The sequence below is a fragment of the Hyperoodon ampullatus genome (assembly GCF_949752795.1).
Source record: "Hyperoodon ampullatus genome assembly, chromosome: 12".
In the NCBI taxonomy this organism is placed as follows: Eukaryota; Metazoa; Chordata; class Mammalia; order Artiodactyla; family Ziphiidae; genus Hyperoodon; species Hyperoodon ampullatus.
This window is the reverse complement of record NC_136925.1, coordinates 80,615,975-80,638,005: the sequence shown is the minus strand read 5'-3', so window position 1 is coordinate 80,638,005 and position 22,031 is coordinate 80,615,975. Positions and strand designations below refer to the sequence as shown.

The following is a 22,031-nucleotide window of genomic DNA, read 5'->3' as shown; positions in this document are numbered from 1 at the left end:
GCGCGTCCGGAGCCTGTGCTCCGCAACGGGAGAGGCCACAGCAGTGAGAGGCCCGCGTGCCGCAAAGAAAAAAAAAACCGAAACAGGCAGCCTTAAAATTCCTTAACTCTCCCGGCTGACTGTGTGCCGTCTCCAGCAGCTCAGCCACCCCTCAAAGGCTCTAACTCAGACAATGCAAACCAGAGGAGCCCGACGCGCACACACCCCTGGACACGACAGAAGACAAGGAGTCCTACGCCTAGCGAGTGGCACGATTAGCGATGGGTGACCACAGAGTCACCACGCGCTCAAGTGGGAGGCCCTCAGAACGGACACCATGTATCCTGGTGATGAAAGAAAGAAGGCAGGTCCTGAGGAGGAACACCCAAGGAAAGGTCGGAGGCAGGAGCAGGACAGCACATCCCCGGGAAGCGCAGGCCCAGTGCTGTTGCGGTGGATGGTTTGGGGAATGAGTCCAGGCTACCTCCCTTCCCGCCTGAGGCTGTGTGCGTGCCTTCGCCTGCCCTGACTTGCCCCACATGCACACACACAGGAGTGGGGAAGGACACTCAGAAACTCAGGGACAAACTTAAGAAAATACAACTGAATTAATGGGGCCTTAATGCAGTAAACATGATCTGTACTCACTAGTTATGAGTAGCCCTAACACTACTATTCGAGGTTTGCTGAATATAATGGCTAAATAAATACAAAGCAATTCTGATAAACGCCCTTCCCGGAAAAATAACATTTTCACTAGTCACCAAATTACCAAAGTTACAGTACATACCACCAAATGAAATTACACATCTCTGAGCATGTCTGCTAGTGGCCACTGAAGCAGCGTCTTGCGGGGGACACCGCCAGAGAACAAGCAGCTGCCCCCAGGCACCAGGTCAGACCACATTCCTGCTTCTGTCCTCACGGTGAGCCCCACTCAGTGCCCAGGAGCTGATGGACCTCAAATGCACTCAACTGGCCACGAGACTGACGTTCCCTGAACTCTGCAATCCTCTCAGGAAGCCCTCCAGGTGAGTGTAAGGATGCTCGCCCAGCTGAGCTCTGGGTCCCCTCTCAGGAAGTCCTCCAGATGAGCATGGGGAATGCTCGCCCACCCAGGAATGCTTCCACCTGCATGAGAAGAGCAATCCTCAGGGACTCCAAAGAGGGCAGGCAGCAGAAGAAGTGAGGCAGGGCTCCCCCAGTCAGGAGGAACCTTGGTCATAATCAAGGCCTATCTCAAAGCCATGCGGTCCATGAAATGTTCTGTGATCACCCCTCCACCCCCCAAAGTCCCCTCTGCCATCACAGGGGCAGTGATTCAGGTCCCTGTGCAGACCTCACAGTGCAGCCCACTTGCCTCTCTCTGACTGAAGGTGCAACATAGGTGGCTGACCCACCATCACAATACTGAACCAGCCCTTATTAAATGGAAACATAGGATGTTCACCGTTGCAGGGAACGCGGGATGAGAGGTCACTGCCCCGGCGGCCTGGGAGCAGTTCACGGTTCAGCCAGTCCTCTTCCAGCAGAGACCTGGCTGAAGAGAAAGAGCTGACAGGCACTGACTCAACCGGTTTGCTGCCCGAGAATGTCCAAAATAAGGTTAACTGCCATGTTCCTTCACCATATTATGCGTCCTTAAAACATGTAATTTTAAGGATGCGTTTTTGACTGTTGTTATTTGTTACACTTTAAAGTAAGATTTACACTGCCGTGTTCCTGCCGGGCGCACCCACGGCAGCCTGTGTTTCCTCTCTCAGAGCGCCACCGCCCTTTACAGTCATTGCTGTTGAAATTCCGTCTCCCTCCACTAGGCTGTAAGGTAGACAGTGGTTACTGCTGACTCCATTCACTCCCTGCTTCTAGGGCAGAGCCTGGATTTCCCCCCTGGGACCACTATTCCCTACTCTCAGCCGTTGTGCTAGAGATGGGACAACTCTCTCCATCTGGCTCAGGCCTGGCCAATCGGAGCATTGCCTCACTTTGGCCACAGCGACTGGTTCAGGTTTGGGCACATGAGTAAGTCCACATTAGTAAGAGTCAAACCCAACGTTTCACTGGGGACGAGCGGTCTCTCTTTTTCATCAGAGTGAGAACTAGGAGATTATTAGCTTAGGATGCCAAGGGCAACCATGTCGAATGAGCCTGCCTGTGAAGCCCACATAGAAGCAGAGAGATGGAGAGTCACCAGGTCCCGAAGGTTCAAGCCACTATTCACACCTGATTATCTCTTGGATGTTCTTAGTTCCATGAGCCAGCACATTCCTTTCACTAATTGCTTAAGCCAATACGAGTAGGTTTTCTGTGCCTCCAACCAAACATATCATAATTAATAAAACCTATGTTCATCCTGTTCACCCCTATCACCACAGCAGTTAGTATGGCAGCTAGCACACAGAAGATGCTTAATATTTTTTCAAATGAGCTGAATAAAAACCTAGTATCAAAATATTTCACACGGGTATTTTTTATATATATAATTTATTATTTTTTTCTTTCCTCTCTCTCTTTTTTCTTTTTAGCCACACCGCACAGCTTACGGAATCTCAATTCCCCAACCAGGGATTGATGCCGGGTCACAGCAGTGAAAGCCTGGAATCCTAACCACTATGCCACCAGGGAACTCCCTACATGGGCATTTTTACCTTTTAAAATGTCAACAGTAAAACAACCACCACAATTCACTTTCACTAGGAAAAAAAAAAAAAAAGAAAAGTTGACTTTACAGACATAATCCACACTGGAAAAGAAGCCTTCCAGTTACAGTAATTACTATAAATCCATGGAACTTAAAAGAATTTTATATTACACAAAACTCTTGGCATTTCCTTCCTGATTAAGCTAACTCTATGATAACCACTGACTGTTGTATGGCAACATGAATTGTTTTGTACCTTTGATCATTACAAAAGGAACATGGGCTACCTCAAGTGAACATCTGGCTCTGGGTCACAACTTTGAAAATATAATTGGCTTTTTTTTCCACATAAGAGAAATAAGATAGCTGCTCAACAATAGGGCCAAATGTTCTTAATAAATGTCATTCCAACTGGGAATGGATTTTCTTTTTAATAATTAAATTCTCCATTCTTCAGACATGAAGGAAATCCCATTTTACAAGTGAAACAGCAGAACATAAGCTGGGAGGCAGGGGGAACTAATACTGAATGTGGTTTCAGTATAAATTCATTACCATATTTTGCATTGTTTTTCAAGGCACTAGGATGGATCTGCAAGGATCAAGCAACACTTTCACCCAACCTTTCTGCACCCAACAATGCACTTTCATGATCGCCGGCCATAATTATGAAAGGGTACAACATAGGACCATGAAACAAAGACAGCTTACTGGTCTATATGGTAATAAACCTGAAACATTAAGGCCTACCTCAATGTTACTAAGCCCCTAGAATTGATTACCCTTCTAAAACTAAGCCACACCAAGAAGAAATACACTATTTACCTTTTAGTTTAAGGTGCTAACGCCAAGTCCCCATTCCCATGGAGCTTACACTCAAACAGAAATGACAAAATGTCAAGTACCAATCTACTTATCTGACCAATACTCTTAAGACCAAGAATGTTCAAAAAGAAAATTTTAGAAAGAAGTGAATGGTTTAAAAAAAAAAAAAGACGAAGACTCAAAAGTGCTTAGCAGTTTGGGGACTATATTACAAGCAGGAAATAAAAGACACTAGAAGAATTTAGAACCTTGGAGCTGGGAAGGTTCTTGAAGACCACCTGATTTTAAGATAAAGAAAATTAAAAGAAAGTACCGGCCGACAGTCATACATCAGTGACTGTCAGCAGAACAGAACCCAGGACTCCCTCCCACTGGTTCCATCCATCATGGATCACACGGGCAGTTTCAGACACCAGGGCTCAGCATCTACTCATTGCTGCTTCCTGGCCCCCGTTTTCATACTTCACTGTAAGAAAACGAATCACTACAACATTATTTTCACTTATTCAGTAACAGAGGGAACCTGCTCTCTCCCAGCCTCTGGACTGCTGGGAGCTCATTTGCTGAGGGGGCCTTTCACACAAATCTCTCCAGAGAAAGGGATGTGAGGACTGATTTCTGCACCCGCCCACCCAGAGGTAATCACCATCCTAAGCCTCTGCTCAGTGGGGGTCACGAAGGATGGCTAAGAAATGTCATGGCTGGTAACTGCTCTCCAGATGACCTTGGCACTATGCTAAGACAAACACAGCTCTAAGACGTCGATAAGACTTGGCAAGATGCTCTAGGAAATCAGGAAATAACCTTAAACGAAAGGACCCAGTTAACAAACAAGAATCTCAGAAACGAGTGGATTGGTCTTAGGGACTAACTCAAAATAGATGAAGAATACAAAGAGTTTTAAAAATGAGTTACATTCTCAATTCTGTCACTGACTGAAATTCTAACTTGACCTGAATGGTTCTCTCTGTTCTTTAGTTTATCTGTTTGCAGAAGCAGTTCAAAACCCAACTGCCTGGCAGGTCCGAGAGTTCATAATTACCATTTGTCCTGCTGTAAGGAGGCCACAGATGACAGATTCCACAGCAAGTACAAAGAATGTGTTGATTTCTTTGAGCAGTACTCTGTTACAACTCTTCTCCTGAACCTATAGAAAATATGGGTGAATTTCTCTATAACAGAGGTATATAAAAAGGCTTTCTAACTATGACTCAAAATCCAGATGCAATAAAAGACTGATAAATTTGACTAGATAATTTTTTTAAACTTTTGTATGGTAAAAAATATAATAAGAAAAGTTAAAAGATCAATAACAAACTGGGAGAAAACATCTGCAATATATATTACAAATAAAAAACTAATATCCCCAATACACCAAAAACTTTTAAAATGTAAAGGTGGCAAAGTAATCAAAAATCCTATGGAAAGATGGACAATGTGACTAGACAACCCATAAGACATAAAAATGACCCTTAAATATTTAAAAAGATGTTCGAATTCACTCATAATAAAGGATATCCAAATCAAAACTACACTGAGTTACCATTTCTCATCTAGAAAATTGGCAAAATTTTTAAAGCTTGAGAATACTTTTTCTGGTGGAAATGCAAAGTGGGTCAATCATCATGGAAAGGAGTCTGGCAATATCCAACAAAACTACTTATGTTTTCACACTTGAACACAGCAATCCCACTTCTAAGAACTTATCCTGAAGATACACCTCCAACAATACAAAAATACAGGACTTTCCTGGTGGTCTAGCGGGTAAGACTCGGTGCTCCCAATGAGGGGGCCCGGGTTCGATCCCTGGTCAGGAAACCAGATCCCCCATGCATGCCGCAACTAAGAGTCTGCAGGCCACAACTAATAAGTCCACATGCTGCAACTAAGGCCCGGCACATCCAAATAAATAAATAAATATTTTAAAAAATATATGAAAATATGTATGTACAAGTTATTCACTGTAGCATTAGTTATAATTACAAACTACAGAAAATTCTCTAAATATTCAAACTTGGACACTGTCCAAATAAACTCTGGTACCTTCACACAGTGGAGCACCATGGGCTATAAAAAAAAGATGAGGACATTCTGCATGAGCTGACATAGAACCACTTCCAGATGCTAAGTAGAAAAGCAAAAGTACAAAAAAGCATATATATACACCTAACACTAATACAATGTTGCCAATTATATCTCAATAAAACAGGAGAAAAAACAAATATAATATGCTCTCTTCTGTTGTGTCAGAAAGTAGAGGCACCCCCAATGACTGGAGTGCATCAAAAGGACACACCAGCTTGAAGGGGCTTCCACTGGCCAAACATGGAACAATTTGAGCAAAACTGGGTCTCAGCAATTAAGTACAATGAGCACTGAAGAAAAAAAACTGAAATCCGTAAGTTCATACTGGTAACATGTAACTGAACGGATGAATGGGGAGAATGGGGAGCTCCTGCTTACACAGAACGTCCCCTGGGAACACTCTGTGGACGGAGTGCTGCAGCTGGAAATCAGCAGTTCGCAGCCATCATAATAAAAACTGGCTGAAGCAAGAATCATTAATGGATGATGAACCTATGGAGAACATCCTGATAAGGAACAGGCTATGTGCGTGGTTTTCAAGTGTCCTCCCATAAAATGTCTGTCAAATGCAAGGGGAAAACATGGTAACTACACAGCAGGGAAACTGGACAACACTTTGGCCAGGTGATCAAAATTAACATCAGCAAGGAGGGGCCAATAGACACTATGAGCCTCCACATAGTATCTGAGAAGAAGGCAACATCCAGCATCACTTACAGGGTGTTCAGCTGGGGACAATTAACCTGAATTAAACCCCAAATGCAGAAACATTCTATTAGAGATGAGGAAGGGTATTCTTCTAAAATGCCAATGACATGGGAAAAAAAAAAAGACTGAAGAACTGTTCCTGATTAAAGGGTCTAAACATACATAATAACTAAATGCAATCTGTGAGCCTAAATTAGATTCTGTACTGGAGAAAAAATTTTGACAAAAACTGGAATATACTGCAGAGCAACTAAGCCTGTGTGCCACAACTACTGAGCCTGCAAGCCACAACTACTGAAGCCGGCGCGCCTAGAGCCCGTGCTCCACAACAAGAGAAGCCACCGCAATGAGAAGCCCGCGCACTGCTGGGAAGAGTAGCCCCTGCTCACCGCAACTAGAGAAAGCCCGCACGCAGCAACAAAGACCCAACGCAGCCAAAAATAAATAAATAAATATAGAAGAAAAAAGAACAATTATATACTCAGAATTTTAACCCAGCTCTGAAAACTACCTGTCTGGGAGACCAAGCATCGGTCTGATATGACTTTTGGATGTATCACGATACAGGAGGCATACTATAATAAATGACTTAAACGCTCTCCTACAGAACTGCTGGCATTTCAAGATTCCTCACAGAAACTGAAAACGGAGATAGATAATCACAATCTATTTTATTCACACAATTGTTTTTATTGTAATTAAATCAGTTGTAAAATCAGAAGAAATTCCTTATTTAGTGTAGAAAGAACCAAGGTCATCTGAGGTGATGCATTTTTGCAGATAGTTGGGAAGCAAGTCTGTTGTATCCCTACTCTCACACACATGGTGCTTTGGCTGTGTGATAATTCATGAAAGGAGAAAACAAGTACAGAATTTTAAAGTCAAATAAGATTTTCTCTTTGACTTGTGAATTATAATTGGCCAATCTCTAGCAGCTGCCTCTTAGAAACTGTATTTTCTAAATGTTAATAGGCCCCAAGTTAGCAATAAATATGAACATTTAGTGGGAAAAAAAGGAATATAGACAGTAAATTAAAGCATCGAATCAATGTTATCAATAAATCTTCTGAAGGTGGTAACTGTACTATTGTGGTTATATGAGAGAATGTCCTTATTCTTAGGATTTATACACTTAAGTATATCAGGGTAAAAAAATCAAGAAATATATTCTCAAATGGTTTGGGAGGGGAAATACATACACACACACACACACACACACACACACACGCCCAAGTTAACAACAGGTCAATCTGTGGAAAGACTGAGTGTTTAACTTTCTCGCAACTTTTATGTATGTTTGAAATTATTTCCAAATAAAAAGGTTTTAGGACCTTGGACAAAAGGCCTTTTAAGTCATACATTAATAAGCTCTCTGGGGTAAGCATGCAGCTCTGCCATAACCCTCAAAAAGAAGCAGAATCGTCCAAAACGACACAGTTCAATATGGTAGCCATGAGCCACATGTGGCAACTGAGCACTTGAGATGTGGCTAATTCAAATTGAGACGTGCCAACTTTCAAGGACTTAACATGAAAAAGAATATAAATTATCCCATTAAGAGTTTTCATACTGATTACATATTGAAATGATATTTTAGACATATTGGGTTACATAAAATATATTATTAAAATAAATTTCACCTTTTTACTTTATAATGTAGCTACTAGAAAATTTTAAATTACACATGCAGCTCATACTGTATTTCTCTTACAATGCTGATCTAAAATATAATAATACCCTTTTTTGAAAAGAGGTGTTTGTTGATCTCTTAAACAAGTATTTCATTACTAGAGAAAAATGTCAAGGAACATTACAGATTCTGATTCCCCTAAGCTGATTTCAATCTTGGAAATAAAGTAGATAATTAGGTTTTTTTTAAGGCATAATTAAGGGAAAAGAAAAATTTAAGGCCTAAGAGACAAGAAAGAGCTCTCTGGTCATGTTGTTTAAGTAATTGCCTGATTAGCCACAAATCCCATCTGTAGCAAATTTCCTGAAGAGGAGAAAAAATAAAATCTAAACTCATGAAAATACCGAGCGAATGGGAAGACAATAGATGGTTTTCACACTTCTGTTTTCAAACTCTGTATGAATAACATCAAGTTCCCAAATCCTAAACATTAACTTATAGTATCTTATAAACAAAGCCTTTAAACAGTTACTTCTGCTACCAAGGAGTTTATGAAATAAACTTGACTGACAACAATGTTACTTACAACATTACTTATTTTTCCGTTTTAAGGTTCTGACTGACAAACTCTTCCTTAACTCTAAAGGTTTAAGAAGGACATGAAGAGGAGAACTGAGCTAAGACAGACAAAACTGGTTTTTGTTTGAAACACTACTTTAGGGATTATACACAGGGAGGAGAAAGGAAGGTCGGGCACGAGCTTAAACAGGATTATTTCAGGATAACGAAAGGTCCCTGGGACAGAGACAATTTCCTCTGTATTTCAGTTATCCAAATCTAACTAGGCCAAGTGGAGAAAACAACAAATGTCAGTAAGAATTCTATACAACAGCAACAATGAGGGAGAGAAACCAAACGTAGGCTGCCAGAAGGTACGATAAGAACACCCAGCAGTATAGTCTTGGGCAACGTGCATAAGTGTGTTTGTTTTGGAAGTTTGGAGTCAAGCATGTGGACGGAACCAATTAGAATCACCAAACTGACTCACAGCACAGGATCCCGGGCTCTCTCTCCTGACCCACACTCTCCCCACCCACCCCAGACCATATCCCAGAAAGATGACTTCGATCAACTCTAGACAAAAATCTCCTACTAGAATACGATACCCGCTGCCAGCGCACATGGATCCATTTCTGCGTTATGTCTAACAGCCTCCCTGCTGAAGGACCAACAGATGCGCCATTCACCCCCGAGGCCACGAGTCAGGCCCCGTGGGCTCAGACAGAAGCTGACAGCGTGAATGAGCTCTGCTTAAGACGAAGTCAAGAGTGCCTTGCAAATAAGGAACCAACACAGATGAGGCGCCCGTAGTCCCAGAATCCCAAACCTATAATAAAACTACCGGCACGAGCCCAGCCTCCCTCGCGGCTGGGACACTCCCATCCTGCTCCTAACCCCTCACCTGCTTCCCACCTCACACTCCATTCCCGTGTTTTGCCGTCATGAGGCCAACTCCTGCAGTCTCAGAAAAGAGGCCATGGCTCCACTGTTCTAGCTTCAGAAGGAAATGCAGATGGGTGAAACACCCAAGGATGACAGTGAGTCTAACAATAATTAATAAGAACTAAGACTTAAAGAGCTCTTCTATGTGCATTGTCTGTGGGTCACATCTTTCAGTCACCACAACCACTTTAGGTGGCAGGTGTTATGTTCCCTTAGAGATAATGCAACCACAGCACACAGACGGTTAAGTCCTTGTCCCAAATCATACCGAAAGGGGGTCAACTCAAACCCAAGCAGTCTGGCTCAAGAATCCATAGGTTCAGCTATTAATAAATCATGAACACAGATTCCACAGTTCAGGAAGTATTTCTTTGCTCAGGACTTCAGTAACAATCTCATTCTCATTTGCTCTCATTCTGACATCATGAAGCTTGAAGCTGCTTCCCTAAGAGGCTACTACCAAAAAAATTATTGTCCTGTACCCACATCCCTCTCTCACTCTCTCTAGCAAAAATACACCCAAAAGATAGCTTGCCATGAGTCTAAAATACTTTCAGATATGATCATTTATTTTTATTAAGAGAAAAAAATTAGACAAACCAAATTGCTAAAGGAAAAAAATGAACAATGCCATTATTTTGACAAATTCTATTTTCTTAATAAAATATAATTCTATTATAGTCTGGGTTTTGTTTAGGGAAAATAAATCTGCATTTAATGCCTTTAAGAATCTTTAAAAAATATCTTAACAGGAGATTTCAGATTTAAGATGGCAAAATAAAGATGATCCTATTCCATCTCTTAGAAATCACCTCAAAACAAGGAGCATGAAAACACACACAAAAGCCATCTTCGAGGTGCCCTGACCACAGCATGTGAGGACAGAAAATGGATAAGGAACGTGGCAACTGGCTTCACAAAACAGAGGAAGGCCAAACAGGGTGCCTGCAGAGAGGTGCCCGGGAGAAGGAAGCCCGGAAAGGCTCAGGAATGAGGCTCAGGGACTGCGAGAGGTGCAGGCGGGGCTGAAGCCAGAGGGCCGGGGTGAGCACGTTAGCGCAGGCACCCACGCAGCCAGATGACGCTCCGGACCCCGGAGCCGTCAGAGACGTCGCCAGGCAATTCTCACCGCAGCGTCAGAGCCTGAAGGCTTAATCCCCACCCCACCCCCCACCCCCCGCAGAGTGAACCACAGAAAGCAGTCTCGGGGACACTGGGCACAGAGAAGACAACAGAGGCCTGACAACTGGGCATTTTCCGAGAGGTTCAGAGTGTGGAATCTATCTTCCCCCACCCCTAGGAGCTTCTAATCTAGATTCTGTCTCTATGAATTTGACCATTGGAGGTAACTCCAATAAATGGAATCATAAAAAAAAAAAAACTGTGTGGAATCTGCGGGGCTCCAGGCTCAGTCTCAGCTCCATCAATTAGCAAAGGTGCGTCACCTTAGGCAAGCTGCTCAGCATCTCGGCACCTCAGTTTCCTCATCTATAAGATGATGATAATAAATAGGTTCAAAGTCCTAGAGCCGATGCCAGGATTAAACGAGGTAAAGCGCTTACAGTGGGGCCAGTACACAGCAAGCACTCAACAAGTGTCAGCTCCTCCTCCTGCCCCTCTACTTCTACTATCACTACCTCTCCCCCAGCACACACACGCACGCGCACACACACCCCCTCCTCAGGCTCTCAGAATGCTGAGAGCAGGAGTAAATTCACAGGCATGCAACCGGAAGGGCCTTATGTAGAGAAACGGAACCACCCCAGTGAATATGCTTGGCTGCTGACCTTTAGCAGTCAGCAACAAAACAGTTGATTCTCCCCCAGATTATTCCACAATAAAGCCCATCAGCTGAAATACCCGCCCCCGCCCCACCGCCCATACACACAGAGGTGACAAAAAGCTTTCTAATACATTACTTCTAAACATCATCATGAAGTTTCAGAATATCTGGGATAATGAGCAGATGTCAGTTTTTTTTAAAGGCCACATATAACTGACTTAGAATAATAATATAATAATAGCCAATTTTACCAAGTCCTCATGATGTACTAGTCACTGTTGTAAATGCTTTACATATAGTAACTCATTTAATCCTTACAACAAACACATTTCACAAATGAGAAGATTATGGTACAAAGAAATTAAACAATACCCTTAAAGTCACAACACTACTGAGCGATAAAGCTGGGGCTCAAACTGAGTCCAGCTTCAGGGCCTGAACTCTTAACTATTATGCTTCTCGGTAATAACTCTGCAACTTTGTAGACTATGGAAAAATGCCTTCAAAATTCTGAAGGAACCAACCTAGAAATATATACCTAGCCAAACTATGAATCAAGAGTAAAGGCAAAATTGAGGTATTTTCAGACATACAAGTCTTAAAATTTATGATTTACGAATTCTGGCTTAGGAAATTCTGACCTAAAGATCCAAAAACATGCCTATTTCTGCCTCTTTGATAGAACAGTTCTCTGCTCAAAATAAGAATTCATAAGACACATTTAAAAGAGCTGCTTCTCAAATACCTTCAGTTTGTAAGTGGCTACACTCCCGTCTCACTCATAACTCTGTTTCTCTGCTCATTATGGTTCACCTCTTCTTGAAGCAGTGTCTTACAGAAGGAAAAACACACACGCATGAATTCAAATCCCACATCTGTCATTGTCATCATCTAGCTCTATACTTCAGACAACTTCCATAACATCTCTGATCCTCACGTTCTTCAACTGTATACCAGGGATAATAAAACAAAGCTGTAGAGAGTTGTTCTGAGGGTTAAACAAAACAGTGGACATAAAGCACATAAAAAATCGTGGCCATATAATATGTGGCAACTGTTATCAGCAGTAGCAACATTATTACCTTGCAAACCATATCCATTCTCCTGACACGCAGGTCATCTGGGCAGGAATGGCTCTTCTTTCATCACTGTGGAGCCGAAGTCCAGCAGTTTCCAGCCTAGCGTGGCCCCTCAAGTATTTACAGAACCCAAAATGAGTAAGTAAATAGAGTATGAAATACTTTAACATCACCATTTATATACACTGCATTCACTATTTTCAGAGTCCTTTCAAAGGCAGAGATGAAAGACAACAGACTTGACATAGATATTAGCAGTAGTACTCTGTGGATATTTACTTTCCTGTATCTGAATGTTCAACTTCTTAATTGCTAAGAATATAGCTGGCTTCACAGGGTTCCACTGCTCAGTGTGCTACCATAGCTTACAGTATGATTGCAGATCAGGAGAACTATATAAAATCATGAGTTTAATTATGGAAATAAAAATTAATAGAAACATGTGATTAGGCTAATAAAATGTTCTTCAAAAAAAAGACAGAAGTCCTTTCAAAAATATACTCTCATAGATTCTCACGACAACTCTGAAAGAAAGAAATTACTATTTCAACTTAACCATGAGTAAAATAAGGACATGAACAGTTTGGACACACCAGCTAGTTAAGTGGTAGAGCTAGAACTTCTTGGAATAGAGATATAGAAAAACAGGAACAGAGTGGGGAACGGAATAGGCCATCACCACAGGAAGTAAATCACCATCCTCCCTTCCATCTATCACTGTGATACCCTAGTGGGTGACCACAAATCTACCAAAAGTCACTTTTTGTGAAGAATTCAGAAGGAAGATAAAAGATTTCCTGTGTCTTCTCACTGGCTTTAATCCAAAATTTGTCAAATTTTCTCTCTGGAATTAGTGTATGACCCCTTAAATATGTTGAATCCTGTACAAATGTTTATAAATGAAAAGCAGTTTTCAAATCTCTTTTAAGTTTAAGAAAGCTGACCATCACCATGCACAGTGATGCAAAAACAAGCCCAGGCTTGGCAATCCACCCGGAGCCCTGGGGCTTCCAGAAAGGAGGGTGAACTAGACACACCATGGAGCATAACAGAAACCTGAGATTCAACTACAAGGGGAGATCATTCTTATAATCCAGAAATTCTCATTCTTTTCAGAATTGTGACCTATGTCATACAGTATTTTTAGGAGAGAGAAAAGAAAACTAAAGTACATCAGATATAAATTAGAATACTTTAACAACACTTGAGAAACTAAATATACCCTGGTAAGCAGAGCCCTCCACAATGGGTTAAGAACAGAGCTTAAGGCAAAAGATCTGTGAGTAGGCTTGTACAGCATGGTGTGAAGGAGAGAGGAAGGCATGTTTCAGACATCACTTGGAAGTCGAATACAGTGGGAGGCCTTGCTGATAACTGGATCTGGGAAAAAGGAAAGGGCAGGGAGGTTGCTGCGCGTACAGCGTACAGTGTGACTCACTGGCCAGCCATGGGGCCATCTCCTGAGATGGAGGAGACAGATGGAGGGTAAAGGGGCAGTGGGAAAAGGAGTTCTCTCTTAGAGGGCCTACAGTTTGAGAAGCCTAGTGACTGATGTCCAATTCTGTATCTCATGTAACAAACCGAAGAACAGAATCTGGAACTAGAAGGTGATGGCAGGTGGAAGATATAAATTCGGAAATCATCAGCATATAGGTAGATTTAGCACCGACTTGGAGAGGTTATCTAGAAACAGAGGCATGCTTGGGGCCCTCCAACATTTATTAACAATGAGGTGAAAATAGGCAGAGCCAGCAACAAGGGTGGAAAGTAGAGGCCAGGTAGGTAAGAGGAAAATCAGGAGAGCCTGGTGTCCTGGAAAGCAAGAGAAAATAACGTTTCAACTCCACTGAATGCTTCCAAGACAGCAAGTGCCATAAAGTGGCCTACGGGTTTAGCAACGTGCGGTCATTGGGAATGTGACCATCTCAGTGGAGTGGTGGGAAAAGAAGCCCCACTGAAGTGGGCTAACAAGTTAAAGGAAATTAAAATAAACGAATGACATTTTAAATAGTAGGAGGTGAGGAAATTACGACACGAGAACAGATAATCTTCACTAAGTTCACCAATCTACACAAGCAGGTAACTGTAATAAGGCATTACCAGGGCAAGCACAGAGGTCTGTTCGGTGTACAGTGTACAGCCTGGGGTGAGGAGTGCGGGGGGGCGAGCAGAGGGTCAGAAAAAGCTTCTCAGAGAAGAAGTAACCAGATCCCAGAATCCAGGAGACACCCTTCCTACAGCGGATGTGTCCCTGTAATGAAACAGATCCCACCAAACACGCATGAATGCCTGTCCGCACTTAAGTGAAGAAAATCTCATTAAATGAAGAATCAGTGACTAACTTGCATGCCATCAATAATAACCGTAATGAATTGTTTTCTAGAAGAAAAACATTCCCAAGTTTTTCAGCTGTGAAACAGCAGATCACGAGACCTGACATGAGCAGTTTGGTCATCCCATGGCCAGAAGACAGTAAAATTCTGTGACAGTTCTTGACTAGAGTTTTTAGGGTATGTCAGGGTGGGGGCAGGGGGACTTGGCTCCTCGAGTGGAAGGGCAGTGAAGATTAGGTAACTAAGCAATGGACAGAGATGACTTAAACATCAGCCTTCCTGAAAATGAAAAAACATAAAACTCTTCAGAGGCTGCTCTTCACGATTCCCTTAAAGGAAGATACAGGCTCATAATCATGTACTCAAAATCCTTGCAGCTAGGTAAGTTTTGAAATTCAGAGTTTTTGAAATTTTAGGTCTGAAAACAGGAGACACCATCAATATACAACACCCCCAGCAGTGTCTGGGCAGCACCCATAATAAAACATAAATATTTCTGCAGCTGACATGGCAGGATGATGACAAAAAATAGCCTCACATCAGTTCATGTCTTGCCATTAAATGAGTCATGTGAAAACTTTCCATTTTCAGAGCCCTTAGATTTCACAACTGTGGATAAGGGACTGAGAACTTACACCTAACACAAGTTTTAAGAAAATAAAGGTACACTGAAGGAGAATGGCAGAGCTCTGGGATCCAATTCCAGCTCTCCTCCATACGAGCTGTATGAACCTAGGCAAACCAGTTAGCATCCATAAACCTTAGCTTTCTGACCTGTAAAATAGGAAAGTGATATCTATCCCTAAGTCTACTGTGAAAACCACATGAAGTAGTTAGGTTGCAAGGCACCTGGTACTATGTGTCTGGCCCTTAGCAGTAGAATGACTAAACATCCCAGTTTGCCTGTGACTTTTCCAGTTTTAGCACTGACAGTCACACATGCTGGGAAACCAGGATGGCTGGTCACCCTACTTGGCAGGCACTCAATATATAGGAACTATTCTAATGTTAAGAATAGAAATTAGCACAGGAAACGATTACAGTATCGTGTAATAAACCATAATGGAAGAAAATATGAAAAAGTATGTATGTATATATAACTGAATCACTTTGCTGTACCTCAGGAACTAACACAATATTGTAAATCAACTATACTTCAATTAAAAAAAGAACAGAAATTAAAAGTAAAAATACAAAATGGAAAAATCACATGAAATAGTTTCAGTAGTGAAATATCCATGTCACTAAGAATTATAATCACCTCTTTTGTGGTAGGCACAATTCTAAAACAGCAGCCCCTGGTGTGCACACCCTACACGATTCCCTCACCTGGAGTGTGGGCGGGTCTGACCTAATCAGATGTGCCCTTTTTCAGAGATGGAAAGTCAGACTCCAAGCTACAGTAGATGCTCTCCTGCTGGCCTTTAAGATGCAAATGGCCATGTTGTGGAGAGGGCCATGTGGCAGGAGTGGTGGGCGGCCTCTAGGAGCTGAGGGCTTCAGTCCTACAACCACAAGGAACTGATTTCTGCCAACAACCTGAATGCATCTGAGGGGTACCCCAGCTTCAGAGGAGCTCACAGTCCCTGATGCCACCATGAAACCCCATGCAGAGGACCCAGGCCGGGCTTCAAACCTACAGAACTGTGAGATAAGAAGTGGGTGTTGGGACTTCCCTAGTGGCACAGTGGTTGAGAGTCCTCCTGCCGATGCAGGGGACACGGGTTCATGCCCCGGTCCAGGAAGATCCCACATGCCGCGTAACGGCTGGGCCCGTGAGCTGTGGCCGCTGAACCTGTGCGCATCCAGAGCCTGTGCTCCGCAACGGAGAGGCCCGCATACCGCAAAAAAAAAAAAAAAAAGAAGTGGGTGTTGTGAGCCACCAAGTCCATGGTGATTTGTTACACAGCATTAGAAAAATATCTCTTATCCCAGGGATGCAAGGATTCTTCAATATTCGCAAATCAATCAATGTGATACACCACACTAACAAACTGAGGAATAAAAACCATATGATCATCTCAATAGATGCAGAAAAAGCTTCTGACAAAATTCAACACTCATTTACGGTAAAAACTCTCCAGAAAATGGGCACAGCGGGAACCTACCTCAACATAATAAAGGCCATATATGACAAACCCACAACAAGCATCATACTCAATGGTGAAAAACTAAAAGCATTTCCACTAAGATCAGGAACAAGACAAGGATGTCCACTCTTGCCACTATTATTCAACACAGTTTTGGAAGTCCTAGCCATGGCAATCAGAGAAGAAAAAGAAATAAAAGGAATACAAACTGGAAAGGAAGAAGTAAAACTGTCACTATTTGCCGATGACATGATACTACACATAGAAAATCCTACAGATGCCACCAGAAAACTACTAGAACTAATCAGTGAATTTGGTAAGGTTGCAGGGTACAAAATTAATGCACAGAAATCTCTGGCATTCCTATATACCAACAACAAAAAATCAGAAAGAGAAATTAAGGAAACACTCCCATTTACCATCTCAACAAAAAGAATAAAATATCTAGGAACAAACCTGCCTAAGGGGGTGAAAGACTTGTACTCAGAAAACTATAAAACACTGATGAAAGAAATCAAAGATGACGTAAACAGATGGAGAAATGTACCACGTTCTTGGATTGGAAGAATCAATACTGTGAAAATGACTATACTACCCAAAGCAATCTACAGATGGAATGCAGTCCCTATTAAACTACCAATGGCATTCTTCACAGAATTAGAACAAAAAATGTTACAATTCGGATGGAAACACAAAAGACCCCGAACAGTCAAAGCAATCTTGAGAAAGAAAAACGGAGTTGGAGGAATCAGCCTCCCCAACTTCAAACTGTACCACAAAGCTACAGTAATCAAGACAGTATGGTACTGGCACAAAAAGAGAAATACAGATCAATGGCACAGGATAGAATGCCCAGAGATAAACCCATGCACATATGGGCACCTAGTTTACGACAAGGGACAATGCAGAAAGGACAGCCTCTTCAATAAGTGGTGCTGGGAAAACTGGACAGCTACATGTAAAAGAATGAAATTAGAACACTCCCTAACACCATACACAAAAATAAACTCCAAATGGATTAAAGACTTAAATGTAAGACCAGACACTATAAAACTCTTAGAGGAAAACATAGGAAAAACACTCTTTGACATAAAGCACAGCAAGATCTTTTTTGACCCATCTCCTACAGTAATGGAAATAAAAACAAAAATAAACAAATGGGACTTAATTAAACTTAAAAGCTTTTGCACGGCAAAGGAAACCACAAACAAGACAAAAAGACAACCCTCAGAATGGGAGAAAAGATTTGCAAATGAAACAACAAAGGATTAATCTCCAAAATATACAAATGGCTCATGCAGCTCAGTATCAAAAAAACAAACAATCCAGTTAAAAAAATGGGCAGAAGACCTAAACAGACATTTCTCCAAGGAAGACATACCGATGGCCAAGAGGCACATGAAAAGATGCTCAACATCACTAATTATTAGAGAAATGCAAATCAAAACTACAATGAGGTATCACCTCACACTGGTCAGAATGGCCATTATCAAAAAAGCTAGAAACAATAAATGCTGGAGAGGGTGTGGAGAAAAGGAAACCCTCTTGCATTGTTGGTGGGAATGTAAATTGATACAGCCACTATGGAGAACAGTATGGAGGTTCCTTAAAAAACTAAAAACAGAACTACCATACAACCCAGCAATCCCACTAGTGGGCATATACCCTGAGAAAACCATAATTCAAAAAGAGTCATGTACCACAATGTTCACTGCAGCAGTATTTCCAATAGTCAGGACATGGAAGCAACCTAAGTGTCCATCAACAGATGAATGGATAAAGAAGATGTGGCGTATATATACAATGGAATATTACTCAGCCATAAAAAGGAGTGAAATTGAGTTATTTGTAGTGAGGTGGATGGACCTAGAATCCGTCATACAAAGTGAAGTCAGTCAGAAAGAGAAAAACAAATACCGTATTCTAACGTATATATATGGAATCTTAAAAAAAAAAAATGGTACTGATGAACCTAGTTGCAGGGCAGGAATAAAGAGGCAGACATAGAAAATGGACTTGAGGACATGGGGTGGGAGGGGAAGCTGGGGCGAAGTGAGAGTAGCATCGACATATATACGCTACCGAATGTAAAATAGTTGGCTGGTGGGAAACAGCAGCACAGCACAGGGAGATCAGCTCGGTGCTTTGCAATGACCTAGGGGGGTGGGATAGGGAGGATGGGAGGGAAGCTCAAGAGGGAGGGGATATGGGGACACGTGTATGCATCTGGCTGATTTGCTTTGTTGTGCAACAGAAACTAACACAGTATCGTGAAGCAAGTATACTCCAACAAAGATCTATTTAAAAGAAAAAGAAAAATATGTCTTTTAAGAGAGCATCCAGTTCAAAATTACAGGTGTGTGTGTGTGTGTGTGTGTGTGTGTGTGTGTGTGTAGTAAGGACAGAAGGATCTGTAAACCGAAATTCCTTGCATAAAACTACCTTTTTTAATATGAAAAGTTCAAATCCAAAAGAAGTTTTTACACAACTGAAACTTTTCACACATTGACGGTAGGGGCATCAAACGGCACAATCACTCTGGAAAACTGTTCCTGGCGATTCCTGTTAAACCTGTTAAATTCCTGTTAAATGCACGCCCGCTCTGCAACCTGGAAACCTGTCATGAGTGCGCAGACCCACAAGAAGGCACGCACACGAAAGTTCAGAGCAGGTTTCACCACAACAGCGAGAAACTGGACGCATTCCAAATGCCCACCATTTGAAGAATGGAGGAATGGAAAAACTGTGGTGTCCTCCTTCAGTGGAAAACTAACACCAGTTAAAAGAACAAACTAACAGCACACATGAGAGGGATGAATCTCACAGACACCATGTTGAGTGAAAGAAGCCAGACACAAAGAGAATAAAATGAATGATTCCACTGACATGAAGTTCAAGCACAGGCACAACTGACGTGTGATGACAGAGCCAGAGTCTGGGTCACCTCTCAGTGGGCTGTGGGGCCTGGGAAGGGGCAGCAGGTACCTGTGGGAGGTCCTGGAAATGTTCTACACCCTGATCTGGGGGAAGGTTACACGGGTGACTGCGTACGTAAATAATCACTGAGACGGACGTATGCGTACGGTTAATGCACTTTACTGTATGCTACCCTTCAAAAATATTCTTCCCCTTTACAACGACTAACCAAAAACCATCCAGTGACAATTTAAGGTGGATTCCTCATAAGAAACTAGTCAACAGTGAAGCATGAATATGGTTAACACGCTACGCAAGTACAACTCTTCTTGTAACCACACTGCTCACTAAATGCTGGTTGAAGGAATTTCAAAGATAATGACCATGGTTATGTTTCAGAAGCCCAGAGGAATCTATATGCATGTATACATAGCATAATGTCCTCAACAGAATATACCCCATAGATGTTGAAAACCATGACTCTTGTCCAATTACTCCTTTCACCTCTGTCCAATTAATTCCTTTGTTTACCTCCCAGTACAAGAATACAAGCTAGGTGTTACACCATCATAAAGCATGCAGATGTGAACTGTGCACGGCCAAGACAGCACCACTTCCATGGCCTGCACTGACCGTCTGACACTGGGGCAGTGACTCTTTGCCATGGATACAGGCGACCATAAAGGCTCAGAGCGTGACAGGCAGGTTAGGATCGTCTCATCCAACCTCACACCTGGTCAGAAAGCCGCCTTGGTGCCCCTGCCAGGGGGCAGCCCACCCACCACAGGGAGAGGAGGACAAGGGACGCTGGAGAGGTGACACAGCCCGCCGGGAACTGTGTCTCCGACTGGGACACACACACAAGACAGGGTTCACGTTTGAAAAGTCTCCCTCAGCAGCAAGTCTGAGAAACTGGAATCCATGCAGGATGGGCTCAGATCCACGGCTACTGACCAGACCAAAAGTGAAACAGAAGCCCGCTCACCTCACTGTTGTGGCCCCGAAGGTTGAAGTTGATTCTCTGCGGAGTGTTCCTGTCCCGGCGGCAGTGGCTGGAGGTGAAGGTCACGCCAACAACGCCACGCCCGTTGCCCGTGGCCAGCCAGCCCTCCTCGTAGTAGCGCCTCCTGCACACGGGCTTCTCCTTCTCACTCTTGGGGACACGGCCCTTCCAGGACAGGCAGAGGATGTTGGAGTCACTGCACAGGACAGGCCCATGCTCCACCGCTGCATACATACTTTTTTTTGAAGAACCGTTTTACTTAAAAAGTAATGCTGAATGCTGAAAAACTGCTTTCACTGACAGATCGATGTTATTTTTGTGGTTGGCTTGCGCTGTTTTCCCTGACCCCCTTTTAAGACTGACCCGGTTCTAATTAGAAGGTCAGTATTTTATAAAGATCCACCAAATGCATAGTGAAAAAATTCCTCTATAAAAGATGACGGCAGTCAGCTAAGAAAAGGTAATGCTTAAAAACAACGTGGGGTCCATTTTTATTTTCAAGTCCTCAGAGGAAGAGGGGGCTGACCCTTTGGAGAAAGAGCATTGTTAACGAGTGGTGATAAAGAAACCGAGTGTTCTTCTTTTCACTCAACTTGGTTCTTCTTATTCAGCCTGAGATTCCAGTTTAGTGTAATGTGATTCCAGAGACAAAGGGCTGCAAATACATAGATTTCAAGTAACTTAAGGCTTTAAGAATCCCTCGAGCTGGAATCTTCTCTTCAAAAGCTCAGATGCAGAGGCAGAATACATGGGGATCATCTTCCTTCTGAAGCCACCCTCTGGCTTGTTTTCTCAACTAGACAAATCTCTGCTGCTAAAGCTGAAAAAGATTGCATAAAGGGAAAAAAAGGCACACAAACCGTGCAAAACAGACCAGAGTTTGTGCAGACAGCAGTCCAAATTTTAGGAGAAAAAAGGACTCTTTCCCCACTGTTCAGAATCTGAAACCTCCAACTTCAGAGCCCAACCTGGCTTCCCAGCAGGTGGCTGTGTCCCCAGGGAGGGCCCCTCTGCAGGCTGACGCACCCCTCGGTGCCATAGAGGCGGGCAAGAAAGCCCCTTCCCTCAGCAGAGCCAGAAGGCTCTAAAGCTCTCACGGGAGGGAGTCTGAGTGTGGGCCCCCGGCGAATCCTAAATACTCCTGCAGGCAAACGGGAGCCAAGCTGGGCTGCAGGCTGCGTCTCCTCCCTTCCTACCCTAGTCACTTCTCCCCTTTCCGCTCGTAAAGATTACATACTTTTCCATCTTGAAGGAAAAAAATTAATCTCAGAATTAAGTCCATCAAGTAGCCTTCCTCTTATATACAAAGATTCCTGGACTCAACATGGAAGAGAATCCCTTAAAACGGAAACACAGGTGAGAGTCAGCTTCTTCCCCACTGTCTCCCTACGGAGTGACCACGTTCGGCTGACGGGCACTTTCCTGATCACCTCCAGAGACCGTCTCCAAACGCCAC

The 22,031-nt window shown here is 42.8% G+C and overlaps 1 protein-coding gene across 3 annotated transcripts in view; it reads right to left on the bottom strand.

The window, feature by feature from the left end:
• The window catches only part of TULP4 (TUB like protein 4), a gene marked incomplete at both ends in the record, with an annotated part of 161,904 nt that extends 141,095 nt beyond the window's left edge, over positions 1-20,809 (bottom strand). For all 3 annotated transcript variants that reach the window (XM_079716320.1, XM_079716321.1, XM_079716322.1), the window contains one exon: positions 20,558-20,809. In XM_079716320.1, the coding sequence (XP_079572446.1) occupies positions 20,558-20,809 (252 nt within the window). The remainder of the gene's footprint in view (positions 1-20,557) is intronic.
• Between the last annotated feature and the right edge of the window lie 1,222 nt (positions 20,810-22,031).